Genomic DNA, 14464 nt, shown 5'->3' with positions numbered 1-14464 from the left:
CCTCATGAAGCTACTCGAAATGTTCGGGCAGCATACGAGCGTTGGACATGGGCAAATGAGAAGGCCCGAGCCTATATTCTGGCCAGTCTTAGTGATGTGTTGGCCAAGAAACATGAGTCCAAGGTCTCAGATCGTGAGATCATGGAATCCCTACGGGGAATGTTCGGACAGTCGTCTGAACAACTCAAGCATGAGGCTCTAAAACACATCTTCAGCTCCAAAATGGAGGAAGGCACCTCTGTTCGTGAACACATGCTGAATATGATGGTCCACTTTAATGTGGCGGAGATGAATGGGTCTAAAATCGATGAGTGTAGTCAGGTTAGCATTATCCTACATTCATTTCCGGAGAGCTTCCTTCACTTTGTTAGCAATACAGTTCTTAACAAAGTGGAATACTCTCTTACCACTCTTCTTAATGAGTTGCAGATTTACTAATCCTTGCTGAAAAGTAAGGAGAAAAAGGGAGGTGAGGCAAATGTTGTCTTGTCCTCTAAAAGGTTCTATCGAGGTTCGACCTCAGGAACAAAGTTTGCACCTTCAACTTTTAACTCTGGAAAAGGGAAGAAGAAGACGGGTGGTAAAGAGAAAGGGAATGCACCTACTAACCCGCCACCTGTCGCCCAAGAGAAGCATCCACCACCTGTTGAAAAAGGAAAATGTTTCCACTATAACCAGGACGGACACTGGAAAAGGAATTGTCCTCGTTATCTGAAGGAAAAGAAGGTTGCCAAAGCTAAGGCCAAGGCAGACAAAGGTAAATATGATTTACTTACATTAGAAACTTGTTTAGTGGAGAATGATGAATCTGCTTGGATAATAGATTCGGGCACCACTAATCATGTATGTTCTTCTTTTCAGAGGATTAGATTCTGACGACAGTTTGAGGCTGGTGAGATAACGTTGTGAGTAAGCACCAGGCACGTCGTCTCAGTTGTGGTAGTGGGAGCCATCCAGTTTACTTTACAGATTAAGTTTCTTATATTAAAAGATGTGTTTGTAATTCTTGAACTAAAAATGAATCTTATTTCTGTAAAGTGTCTGTTACAATACAACTACACTATTTCTTTTAAATGGAATAAAACGTTTATTCGTAAGGATGGTGTTGAAATTTGTACAGCTAAACTGAAAAACAACTTGTATGTGCTAAGAATTTTAGCCTTAAGTTCCCTTCATAACATAGAGAAGTTTAAATCTGTCATAACTCAATCAACGGGTTTCTCTAGAACCTCGTTGGACATGGTTCGTTCAATGAAGAGTTATGCTTCCTTACCGGACTCGTTTTGGGGTTTCGCAGTAGAGACTGCGGTATACATTCTCAATTGTGTTCCTTCTAAGAGTGTTGCAAGAACACCTCTGGAGTCGTGGAATGGGCGTAAAGCTAGTTTACGTCACTTTCGCATATGGGGTTGCCCAGCACATGTGCTTGAGGTAAATCCCAAGAAGTTGGAATTACGGTTGAGGTTAAGCCTCTTTATAGGCTACTCCAAAGGTACACGAGGAGGTTACTTTTATGATCCGTCCGAAGACAGGTGTTTGTTTCCATAAATGCTACTTTCTTGGAGGAGGATCATATCAGGGAGCACATTTCACGTAGTAAAGTCGTGTTAAGTGTGATTTCCAAAGAAACTACTGAAACTTCAATAAGAGTTGTTGAAGGACTTGATTCATTAATCAGAATTGTTGATGATAGTTCATCTAGTAGGTCGGTTCCCCCCCAAGAGTTGAGGGAACCTCGACATAGTGGGAGGGTTACGAACCCGCATGATCGCTATCTGGGTTTCACGGAAATCCTAGCTATGGTGACAGATGGCAACGTTGAGGATCTGTTGTCCTATAAAAAAGGCAATGGAGGATGTTGACTGGGATGAATAGGTCAAAGCCATGAATCTCAAGATGGAGTCGATGTAATTCAACTCGGTATGGGATCTTATAGATCAGCCTGATGGGGTAAGACCTATAGGTTTTAAATAGATCTACAAGCAAAAACGGAGTGCTGATGGGAAGGTACAAACCTTCAAGGCTCGATCTGTGGCAAAGGGTTATACCTAGATGGAGGGAGTCAACTATGAGGAGACTTTCTCACCCATTGTCATGTTAAAGTCGATCTGCATGATAGTGCATCGAGGTGACGTGATCGTCACGGAGATTTTCTCGGAGAAAAACATTGCTGATTCGTTTACGAAGGCTCTCATAGCTACAGTGTTTGAGGGTGACCTTTAGAGCATGGGTCTACAGGACCGCCTGCGGCTGGACTAGGGCAAATGGGAGATTTTGTTGCACTGGGTTTTTATGCCCTAGTTTATTGTTTTGTGCCTGTTTACTTGTATTCCCCACTTCGCTTTAGAACAAGTGGAAGATTGTTGGGGTTTATGTCCAGTAGTTTGTAAACAACTTTGTACGAACACTTGTGATGTATAATATAAATGATATTTACTTCACTACTTGACTTTGCACATTTAGATGTTTTTCAATTTACCACAAACCAATAAACTTAATATCCCTGGTTATCTATATATAACTTAAGCATGTATGTGGTGACATACAAGTGGATCATATCTTGAGTGATAACCAAAATGGTCTGTAGTATATGGATATAGGAGGAAAACCTTATTCTGGTAACGTTACAGATGCGGCCGGCTTTGTGGAATGGTCACAAGTGTTGTGACTTATCACAGATGGTCTGATCCTGATCATTCGTATAGGGGACATGCGAGTGGGGGTGTCCTATACAAAGAGTTTATATAAGACCTGACCACAAAGTGTTAACATCTCGTTATATAACACCGTTCATGACTAAGACATCACTTCACTAGGATGACCATAGGTAACATGACCTCAATCCTGAGTGAGTTGGGAATGTCTGCCATTGAGGGTAGTCCTTTGATTTGCATGGGTGTGAGTGGCTAGAACACCGACTCAAACCTACCATTTAAGGATTCGTCTGATTTGGGAGCTGGGAACTCAGCTACACAAGATGAAATTCACTCCTTCCACGAGGCAGGGGTAAGTAGATAGATAGCTCCCTTAAGGGCTGATTCCAGGGCTTGAACGATGTGGCACCACATACCTTCTCATGGCCCGAGAGGTGTTCACACATAGTAGGACTATGTTGTATTGTTCATTACAGGGATCAGTGGTACTTAAGATGGAAGATGTAATTACAGGGGCAAAACGATAAATTGACCTGTTGTAATTACGAGCATCTGTGAAGGGTCATCGTATTGATGATTGGTTATATCCAATGGACATAGAAATATATCTATGACAAGAAGAGTTCAACTGTCGTTCTTTAGTAGAATGCCTTGCAATTTACGGATGGTGGATATTGTGACTAAAGAGTTTAGTCAGCTATTCACATACCATTGGAGCTTCGAGCCATAGGTCCAAAAGGTCCCCTTGGTAGCTTGGATACAAGTGAAGAGTCAGTTTTTAGGTAAATTTGAAATGTTCAAATTGACAAGAGGGAGTTCGATTATATATGATATAATTGAACGAGCTAATTAAATATGATACAATTAACTTTGTGTATGAGATACATTAATTTGGAGGAAATTGGATATAAATATGATTTATATCTAGTAGAAGAAAATATTATAATTAATATATGATATTAATTATATGTTATGAATATGATAAAATCACATTCATTTGACGGTTATAAAGGAAATGGGAAGGTGCCTCTTCTGTTCTAAATAATGGATGAGTGCATTATAAATAGCAGACGGTGAGTTGATCTCGGTGTACGCAGACATTGTGAAAAGATAGTGTCATCGTTTAGAAAATCAGTGCCTATACGATAATGACTGCACGATCGCTTACATATACGATATTGCTAAGTTATCGCATATCGATTACACTGTCGCGTGCTATTATCTAAACGATCGTTTACCTTTTTCCTAAGCGATCGTTTAGTGCCCGATATTTACTAAACGATCATGTAGACGATCACTTAGTTTTTCTTACACGATTGTTTCGATCGTTTGGACGATCGCTCACCCTTTTTCCTGCACGATCATTTATCTTTTCCTATACGAACATTGAGACGATCGTTTACTTTTCCTACACGATCGTATACTTCACCTAAACGATCAAGCATCTTGTCTATGCGATAGACGATCGCATCTCCCACTTGCTTGATCGTTGGGTACGGTCTCTCTTCCTCCTTTCCTCTACCATATTCGAACAAAGCCAACACTTTGGATTCTCACTCCAAGAATACTGAGGGCTCTGAGTGGTGTTGTCTTCTCCGTTTCCTTCTGTCTGAGTGGTGATTATTCGAGGTAGACGGTTGGGCTTCAAACTTGCTGTGAACACTAGAAGAATTTTGGGCTTTAATGTCGGTTGACAACCGGCATTAAAGATAGTGTTATTAAAGCCCTTTAATGTCGGTTGCCTTTAATGTCGGTTTTAAACCGACATTAAAGGGCTTTAATAACACCATCTTTAATGTTGGTTGCAACCAACATTAAAGCCCTTTAATGTCGGTTTAATGTCGGTTGCAACTGAAGCCCAAGAATCAAATGAAGCCCTTTAAACCGACATTGAAGCCCAGAATCTGTTCGTTTTATCAATTGTTGTCCATTTTTTTAAATTCCGTTGCCAAATCTATTTTTTCAGTCAAAAGTATAACATAACACATCATCATTGAACGTTGTGGCTATGACATATTATTCATGTATGGATGGTAAATCTATTACATTTAATCCACAAATTCTGCTATAAAATTATAATTTAAAAGGCCGTACAATAATCAGGCCTTGAAAACACAAATTACAAGGAATACAAATATTATGAGTTTACAAACATTATGAGTTTACTATCCCTCTCCACTTGGTAAGTATGGATCCCTTCATAATTCTTCTTGAACAAACTCCCCCAGCTTCAACAGTGTCTAGTTATAGGCATCTTTGTCTTACCACTGTTGTTCAAAGGATCACAAACAATAAAGGTTTAAGACAAAGGATTGAAAGTGCAAATGCGATCATAATTCATATTCAACTAACTGTGTTTATTGGGAATGTGCATAAATGGCACATTCAAGGCAAAATTCTTGTAGTGAATGTGTTGGATCTAGAGTTTCCCAAGAAAAAGCATAAAGAGGTTGCAATACCAAATCTTTACTCCTTTGTTGCACCTGCAAAACAAGAAAACTCAATAGTTAAATAAATGAGAGAATCTTCTTTTTCAAGATCTTGAAGAAAAGAAGCTTGGTTACCTAGATATGAGATACGAAGACGATGGGAAATTTTTGGCACCATAACAATGCTATCACAATAAAACCAAAAATTTACCTTGAATCTGTTCAAAGAAACACACTCCCAAAAATATTTCACAGCCACTTGTTATCAACAGAACTATCAGAATTCCCAAAAAGTGAATATTCAAGAACACATACATCAATAAGCAAATTTAGCTCACAATGTATTTCAAATCTCAAAAGTTGTCACGAAAACTACCATAGTGCATGAATAACCCATAAACTACCATAGTGTAACTAACAAACTCAAGCACCTTGAATCAAATCTAAACTACAAATAAATAGTACCCATGAGTCATAAACGGGTGTTATATTCTAATCCAATATGGACCAAAGAGAAATAAGCATACTATAACTTCTCAAACAGGAATTTCCATATCATTAGAGTCACTTGAAAACACTTAGAAACTATTCTTAAAACTGCAAGCATTCAAAAATGAACTTACCAGGAATAATTTTTACGTGAATCTCTTATTGTTGCAATAAATCCATTTCCTCCCTACCCCTTCCAAACACCTAAAAAACACACAAACAACATTAAAAGTATAGGGTAGAACGAACCTGGCAGTGCGTGCGGCGAGACATGTGAACGACTACAATGCCTTCCATGTCTCTTCCAAAGGTGTCTTAAATATTGATGAAAAAACAACAAAAGATGACATTATTTTAGTAATCTTTCTTTCTCAGCTCATACATAAGAAGAAAAAATAGAAAATAGCCAATTTAAACATATTCTTCCAAGAAAAACAGATAGATCTCAAGAGTTGATACAATAGATGAGAGAATCTTCTTTTTCAAGATCTTGAAGAAGAGAAGCTTGATTACCTAGATATGAGATACGAAGACGATGAAAATTTTTTGGCATCATAACAATGCAAAACGAAAAATTTATCTTCAACTTGTTCAAAGAAACACACTCCCAAAAATATTTCACAACCACATGTTCTCAATAGAACTATCAGAATTCCCAAAAAATGAATATTCAAGAACACATACATCAATAAGAAAATTTACAGGAACCTCAGATAATAGACAAAGGATTTGTATTTTTACAGGAACCTCATCCTCATAGCTTAATAAGCCAACTAACTTATTTACAAACTCAGGCTCAGAGTTAAAGAAACTAACTAGATCATCAGCATCGCCACTTGATTGAACAAGAACAATGAAGGCATACAAGCGAATGTAGGTATACTACTGCCGAGCAGATAAAGAATGAAATGTTCTTGCAAATCGCATCCTTGTCAGAAGAGAAAATCGCAAGTTAGTTGGCACATCTCTTGGAAATGGAGGATCGGAGCCCAAAAAATTATTCTCAACCTGTAAATCCTTCCTTGTCTTTATATGCTTCTCAAAAAATGAATCGAAATGATTAAAGAGGTCAACCCAATGATGGAAATCTCCCAGCATATTAAAAATAAAATAAAATAAGTCATAAATATTCGGCATGGTAACTATAAAACAAAATGTCGATACAGTTTCAGAATCACCTTATCAAATTCCCAAATGAAACCTTCTAAAGGTTCTTCAATATCCTCAAGTGGAACAGATGTGACATTATTGATGAATTATCTAATTTTTGGAGGCTAAAAGAAGAAGAAAAAGAAGAAGAAGAAGAAGGGAGGGGAAATTTATGAGTTACAATTATTTTACAGAGTTAACAAACAAAAAATTGATCCAAAAACAATCAAACAGTATATATTAAAAACACGTTTAAAATAAATCAAAACAAGCAAGCAATACATAAAAGAAGATTAGAATTTAAACGCAAGGTAGACACACAAACAGCTAACTTACCTTAGTAAGCAACTAATAACAGCATAACCTGACTTCATTAATAGTGTTGAAATCAGTACTAGGCCAAAGGTTACAAATCAGTTGAAAGAACTTGCCATACAATTTCATAATAAGAATGAGCTTATATCCATAACAGACTATTGACATCTAAACCTTTAATATCAGAACTCTGACAATGCTCTTCAGATTAGTAATGAACGGAACTTACAAGGATTGGATTAATAGAATTTCACAATAAATCCCATGCTAAAATGTTTTGACTAGAAGTTTCATGATTTCTTCAATCAATTTTTAGAAAATGACGGTCAACATGGATTGGAAAACAAAACCGGTAGATACTTTATTCCGTAATTTTGAAGGCATAGACATTAATTCTCAATAGAGCCAATAGCTCCAATGATCATTGCCAAACAGTTATTAGACAGTAATATCCATCCAATCTCCTATAGACACAACTAATAAAATTTCAACAGTTGTTTCATGTCAATACATCGTAGCCATTCATAATATCTAGACTAGAAATGTTTGTCCTCTTTCCCCTTCCCTTCTCTTCTTGGGCCTCATAAATAAACCGACAACAAAAAGAGGAGATGTGATTATATGAATATAAATGATACCAACCGTTGTTTCATGTCGATGCATCCAATCTCTAGCCATGTTAAGTAGTAGACAAATAATGCGTACCAACTGTTTTATTCTCCACAAAGCATTGCAGTGCAGTTACAAGTTCACGCTTATGCCCTTTGGCCAGAAGACCTACGCCTCTGAAAAATGTGAACATAAATGATAAATAAGAAAGTAAGCTAGAGCTCTATTAGACTATTACAAACTACATATGGAACTGGAATGCACTTGTGCCGAGACACAGCAGCCAGTAGCTGCAGCACATAAACTCCAAGCCAATATCCAAACTGAAAATCCAATGAAGAATTCTCAACAGGGGGAACGCATCAAAACGTGTTACTTCAAAGATAAAGCTCTTATTACCTCAATGTCATTCTCAGTTCTTGGACCGTCATAGCCTCAATTCTCGACGGGTCATCCTTAAAACTTTGAATGTCCACTTTACAGTCATTTTCCTGTATGTAAAAGTTGAGTAAAAGCCCTAAATCCGAATAAAGAAGAGAAGCATAATAGGTAATTGAAATATACTCGAATAAAAACCATCTCACAACAGTCTCTTCCGAAATTTGTTACCAGACTTATATCTCTCCTTGTCCCGCCAGGCTCTGAATTTTGTGTGGATAAAGTTATAGAGGATTGATTCGATGCCATTACATTCCTTTGCACATTAGGTATCAATGTTGCAACTCTCAACCTACTCTGATTCACTGCAAGGCTAAGGGGAGTCCGGATAAGTCCAGATGAACAAGTAATAAAACCATATTCTAGTTAGGAGATGCAGAGAGCATTTCAGTCAAGAGTATGAGCTCACTCTTCCTAAGAATTTAACACTTGTTTTTCATATATGAAATGAGCAAAACTTTCATTCAAATTGAAGAGACTTGATTTACTTTTCCTTAACTTATGAACAAAGATGGATACAGCAAAATAAAAAAAGAGAAAAGAAATTTGGTGAAAGGGCAATCCTGGAGGGATGAAGGAAACTCCTAAACCCCAATTGCAAAACTGACTTCATTGACAAATATGAGATAGAAAAATAGTATGCAGAGGGATAAATGCGTTACGGTGAGACTTTGAGAGAAGAAAAACAAGATTTACAGAAGCAAAGATATGAAGTGGCAAAGACGAGCAGAGAGTGTGGAGATATATATATATATATGGGTAAACAACTCAAAAGGTAGGGTCACTTCAAGTGTGAGAATGAGAGGAAAAAGAAAATAGGGGGAGAGTGAAGAGGGAAATGAAAAAAATGGAGGGAAAATAGAAAGTGAGAGGATAAATTAAGCGGGTCTTTAATGTCAGTTAAGTACCCCTACAATGTCGGTTTAAAACTGACATTAAAGATCTGCTTTTTTTAAAAAAAAAATAAAAATAAAAGCGACATTATACATCCAATTTCACTTTTTCCAACCGACATTAAAGCATAAAATTCTTGTAGTGGAAGAAGAAATCTTCATCTGGTATGATTTTTTGATCTCTTTAGCATCATGAAAGTATGTTTGAATGTACATACGGTAATTCTGTCACAATGAATTGGAAAGATCCGCTTCCACTCGTAGGTACTCTTGATAACAGTTCCTTCATTGAGAGAAATAAAACTATAGGTTATATTGTATTTGATACAATATAATAACTATAGGTTATATGTTATATATGATATAACATATAGTTATATATATATATATAATTATTATTTGTTAAATTAAATTAGATTTAGATTAATTTTAAATTTCAAAATTAAAGGGAGGGAGTTACAACTTCCTCCCCTTAATTCTCTCTCAGTAAAAACGTGTAAGTGGGGAGTTCAGTTTTGGATTATCGATCTTCATCTTCTTCATAGAAGCCAACAGAGAAGGTCTCTATGACTTTTACACTCAAGGTTTTCTCTGGAGAAAAATTTCCTCTCATCCTCTCCTCCCTCTTCCCAAAATTTTAGTAGAGCTCACCACTCCTGCTTATTATCAAACCCTAATAGAGAATACAAAAGGTTATCTTGTGGTGGTGTCCATTTGGGTTGTCGTATTTTTGTTTGAGTTTCGAAGAGTTCGAGATCGAAATGAAGGATTTCGTGAAGACTTATTGGCTTGAAGGGTAAATTTCAATTCTTCCCTAATTCTTAATTCTTCTATGATAAGCATGCCTACAATTTTCTTGTTTAAATGCATAATTTTGTTCTGTAAATTTTTCATTCTGTGAAAAAAAAAATTGGGACGATCCTACTTTCGCTGCGGAACTTCATTGTTCCTTCATTCTTAACCTCCTTTGAGAACTCATCTTAGTACGTTGTGGTAGAGCAATTTGAACATATACTACACATCCAAAAATTCTCAGATGGAAAATATTTGGCTCATGGCCATAAGCTAATTGTAATGGCGAGTACTGATGATGAGATATTAGCCTAATGCGTACAAATGATGCTGTATGAAAAATAGCATGTCCCCATAGATGTAGGAAGTTTGGCTCTCATAATCAATGGTCTACTAATTAACTGCAAATGTTTTATGAATGATCCTGCTAAACCATATTGTGTATGATGATGTTCAACACTTATCCCAATTGACATACAATAATTATCAAAAGCTTGGGATGTAAAATCACCAACATTATCAAGACGAATGATCTTAATTGTATAATCAGGAAATTGTGCTCTTAACTTAATATTTGAGCAAGTAATCTTGCAAATGTAAGATTTCGACTTGATAATAAGCACACATGTGACCATATGTTTGATGTATCTATTAATACCATAAAATATCTAAATGGTCCACTTGGTGGGTTAACGGGTCTACATATATCACCATGAATTTGTTATGATTCAATCCCCACTTTAGATAGTGATGGTCTAATGATCAATTTTCCTTGAGAGCAAGTATCACATGGTAATTTATTAGATTGAAGAATCTTCTGGCTCTTCAATGGATGTCCATTTGAATTATCAATAATTCTCCTCATCATTGTAGATCCTAGATGACCCAATCGGACATGTCAAATTGTAAATATGTATGGATTCATGAACTTCAAGTTCATTGTTGCATATGTTTCAATTACTCATATATGAGTATAATATAATTTAGAAGATAAAGTAGACAACTTTTCCAGTATACGTTTTTCATTTGAGATAGTAAATATGATATATAGGTATTTCACATTATTCTTACTATCAGTCTTAATATGATAACCAATGCAATGTATATCTTTAAAACTAAGTAGATTTCTCTTTGATTGACTAGAGAACAATGCATTGAAGTTGTAAATTTTACTTCTCTAGGCAAAATAATTATTTGTTTTTCCAAAGCCTTCAATCAGATTTACAGAACCTGAGGTTGTATTGACTTTTGTTTCCAACATTGTCAGTTTGGAAAAATATTTTCTACTTGTGAGTATTGTATGTGTAGTTGCACTATCTGTTAGACATAGATCTTCTTTACTCATTTTTTGGTCACCAAACATATGAAAATGATCCAGGTTTTTTCATTAAAAGAAAATAATTACAATAAGAAAAACAACACCTGGAATATATGTAGGTTACCATTTACTAAAAAAAAAAACATGATGATTGATTAAAAAAAAAAAAAAAAACACTTAATGTTCCATCAACTATGTAAATCTTTTCTTTAGGAGATTCAAAGAAATTTGCTACATCCAAATTTGTCATATGGGATGGGTCAAAATATGTCATTTTCCTGGTATGCAAAATTTTCTTCCACATTTTTCTCTTTCTCTTTTAGGGAGGCTTGATAGAGATCAACTAAGTGTTTTGACGTACAACAAGTACGTGATCAATGCCTTGTCATTCCACATCGGAAGCATTTATTTTCAACACTTTTTGTACTCTTATCTTGTGGGGTTTTTCCTTTGTGATCATCATTTTTATGTGGTTCTTTTGAAATTTGAATGATTAGAATGACAACCACGAAAATAATAATTATTACTTCCGCTGCCAGGTTACAACCTCAACCACGATTATTATTAAAATTTCTAGCATTCACTTCAGGGAATGGTGTCATTCTGGTTGGTCGAGATTCATGATTTTTCATCACTAACTCATTATTTTGTTTAGCTACAAGAAACATGAAATTAGTTCAGAATATAATCTAAAACATTTCTCTCGATAGTGCTGCTGTATGAGCATATTCGAGACATGAAATGTAGAAAATGTTTTCTCTAACATATTAGCATCAGTAATTTTCTCTCCGCATAATTACAATTTGGAACTGATTTTAAATAATGTGGAATTGTAATCACTTCTTGATTTGAAATCTTGTAGCCTCAAGTGAATCCACTCATAACGAGCAGGAAGAATAACTATTTTTTTATGATCATACCTCTCTTTCAAATTTTTCCACAAGATACAGGGATATTTTATCGTAATATACTCCATTTTCAATCCCTCGTGGAGATGATGACGAAGGAAAATCATAGTTTTTTATTTGTCTTGACTGGATGTCATATTTTCTTCTTTAATAGTCTCTCTATGATTCATTGCATCTAGGTGAATTTCAACATCAAGCACCTACGAAAAATAATTATTTTCGTTAATATCAACGGTGACAAATTCTAATTTTGTGAGATTTTCTAGCGAGGAAAACAATAGAAGCTCATGCTGAAAGTGTTGTGAATTTGAAGAACACAATGAGAACACGAATGCCAATAAAATATAAAATTAAAATAAATAAATATAATATAAATATATGGAATAAATAAATATTAAAATAAATTAAACATAATATATATAAATATATAAAATAAAATAAATAACAAAAGTAAATAAAATAACAAATTATGAATTTCTCCACTTTCTCCAAACTTTTTGGAATTTGTCCAATGTGTGTATCTTCCAAAACCCACCAAATTCCACTATTCCAAAACCCACCAAAAACTCACCAAATGTCACTTTGAAAAATGAGACATGACACATGGTCAATGAACACTAAGCATGAGCATCTAATGGAGGAAAAATTAAAAGGATATTGTCCTTTTAGAAACTATTTAGAAAAATATTGTTGTTTTTTTTTTTTAATAAATCGAGGGTTCAAAATTTGACAAAGGTAGGTCGAATTTTAAACCCTCGACCTTGCCCCTTCACTTTTTCAGAAAGGTGAAACATTATTATTTTGAGAGAGAGAGCGAGATTTTGAGAGAAAAGGTAGGTCGAATTTTGAACCCTCGACCTTACCCCTTCGCTTTTTCAGAAAGGTGAAACAATATTATATTGAGAGAGAGAGCGAGATAACGAGATTTTGATAGAGAGCGGGAATACACTTCAACTTTTGGGTCATCCGTACAAATTTTTCTTTTTTTCTTTTTTAGTTATTACACATTCCACCTTCTTCTTTCTTTCTTTTTTTTTTTTTTAATTTTTCATTATATAAAAAAAAATTCTAAAAATATTTTAGAGCGAGATTTTGAGAGCAAGAGCGAGATTTTGAGCGAGAGCGAGAGCGAGATAGCAAGATTTTGATAGAGAGTGAGAGTACACTTCAATTTTTGGGTCATCCGTACAAATTTTTCTTTTTTTTCTTTTTTAATTATTACACGTTCCACCTTCTTCTTTCTTTCTTCCTTTCTTTTCTTTTTTTTTTTTTTAATTTTCCATTTTATAAAAAAAAATTCTAAAAATATTTTATTATTTTATTTAAACTTTAAAAAGAATAAATTAAAAAAAGTATCTCATAAAAATAAAAAATGTAAATTAAATATCTCATTTATATAAAAAATAATTAAAAAAATCAATGTGTCCCACAAGGCGGATGTCGTCGATTTCGAGCTGGTTGTCATCGTCGACTTCGAACTTAAGGTTGCTCGGGTTCTTCTTGATGTTACTCTGGTACCTCTACAAGCGCTTCATAATATAAACATTCATTATGCTCTCCACGACCCCAACCATGTCCATGTACGTATGAAGACGAAGAACTGGCCTCTGAGTCATAATGTCCTGAACCAAATGCTTGCATCATCATCATCGAACTAACATAATCCATTTAACTCTGCGTCTGCATCATAGGAGCAACTCTTTCACATTATGTGCATCCTCATCAAACTCATCCTCTTCCCAAACAGGTCCTCTACGTCTAGGAGCTGGTAGAGGAACCATAGGTATATCGTACATATAATGAATTTGCTCCATATAGCTTTGGTTGTCACTACATATAGCAAGAACCTGGTTCGGATCATTCGCAACCTCACGGAGTCTATTGTTGTTCGATCTCTGTGAATTATAAAACAATTAGACAATATTTAAAATAAATTTAAATTAAAAATCATTAGATAATATTAATTCATTTACCAAATGACCCACAGCTGCTTCTAGACGAGTGACGTAGCGCCTTGTGATATTATTATACCAATGAATATATTATGGAGTGACATCTGTGTCAAACTGTTCAAGAGAAACCCTCACTGCAATAAACCTTGCATGATTGTGTCATCACACTACCAAATGTGCAACTTTTTCGGACCAATCTCCAGTCCTTAGGTCAATATCATATAGTACGGGTTCAGTATTACAAAGCGATGAGATATCCTGCTGAAAACCGAATTGTCTCATTATCCTGTCAGGAAGATGCCATTCACCAATGTGAAAACATATGAGAGGACTCATTATCCACCATATGTTTTGACCATTCGTACAAAAATTAGGCAAAGTATGCATAATAATTTTGTACGGCTCCTAAATAACCTGAAACACAAAATATTATATTAAAGAATATTAAAGACAAATACAATAAAAATATGTATAAAATAATCAATTAGGTTCAGTGTAATGTATCTGTTTAGGTTGAA

General features: G+C 35.1%; 1 protein-coding gene across 1 annotated transcript; it reads right to left on the bottom strand.

Moving 5' to 3' along the window:
* Nucleotides 1-4641: 4641 nt before the first annotated feature.
* LOC120075330 (DNA-(apurinic or apyrimidinic site) endonuclease, chloroplastic-like) lies at nucleotides 4642-8806 on the bottom strand. Its single transcript, XM_090312704.1, has 5 exons — nucleotides 8746-8806; nucleotides 8255-8396; nucleotides 8045-8136; nucleotides 5007-7821; nucleotides 4642-4921 (listed from the first exon to the last, which is right to left on the bottom strand). Exons 2-4 carry the CDS (start codon nucleotides 8330-8332, stop codon nucleotides 7716-7718), a joined length of 276 nt encoding a protein of 91 aa, XP_090168830.1. The 5' UTR covers nucleotides 8333-8396; nucleotides 8746-8806; the 3' UTR covers nucleotides 4642-4921; nucleotides 5007-7715.
* Between the last annotated feature and the right edge of the window lie 5658 nt (nucleotides 8807-14464).

The sequence above is a fragment of the Benincasa hispida genome, chromosome 4 (assembly GCF_027475165.1).
Source record: "Benincasa hispida cultivar pf3 chromosome 4, pf3_genome.v1.1, whole genome shotgun sequence".
Classification (NCBI taxonomy): domain Eukaryota; kingdom Viridiplantae; phylum Streptophyta; class Magnoliopsida; order Cucurbitales; family Cucurbitaceae; genus Benincasa; species Benincasa hispida.
Note: the sequence above shows the minus strand (reverse complement) of the source record. Positions and strands in the feature narration are given on the sequence as shown.

What these genes read in the sequence shown, in the direction of transcription:
- LOC120075330 (XM_090312704.1), bottom strand. Translation starts at nt 8,332, where the DNA reads ATGGCATCGAATCAATCCTCTATAACTTTATCCACACAAAATTCAGAG. An exon ending in CAAGGAGAGATATAAGTCTG is followed by an intron (nt 8,137 to 8,254) that starts GTAACAAATTTC and finishes TTTTACATACAG; the next exon opens with GAAAATGACTGTAAAGTGGA. An exon ending in GAACTGAGAATGACATTGAG is followed by an intron (nt 7,822 to 8,044) that starts GTAATAAGAGCT and finishes CACATTTTTCAG; the next exon opens with AGGCGTAGGTCTTCTGGCCA.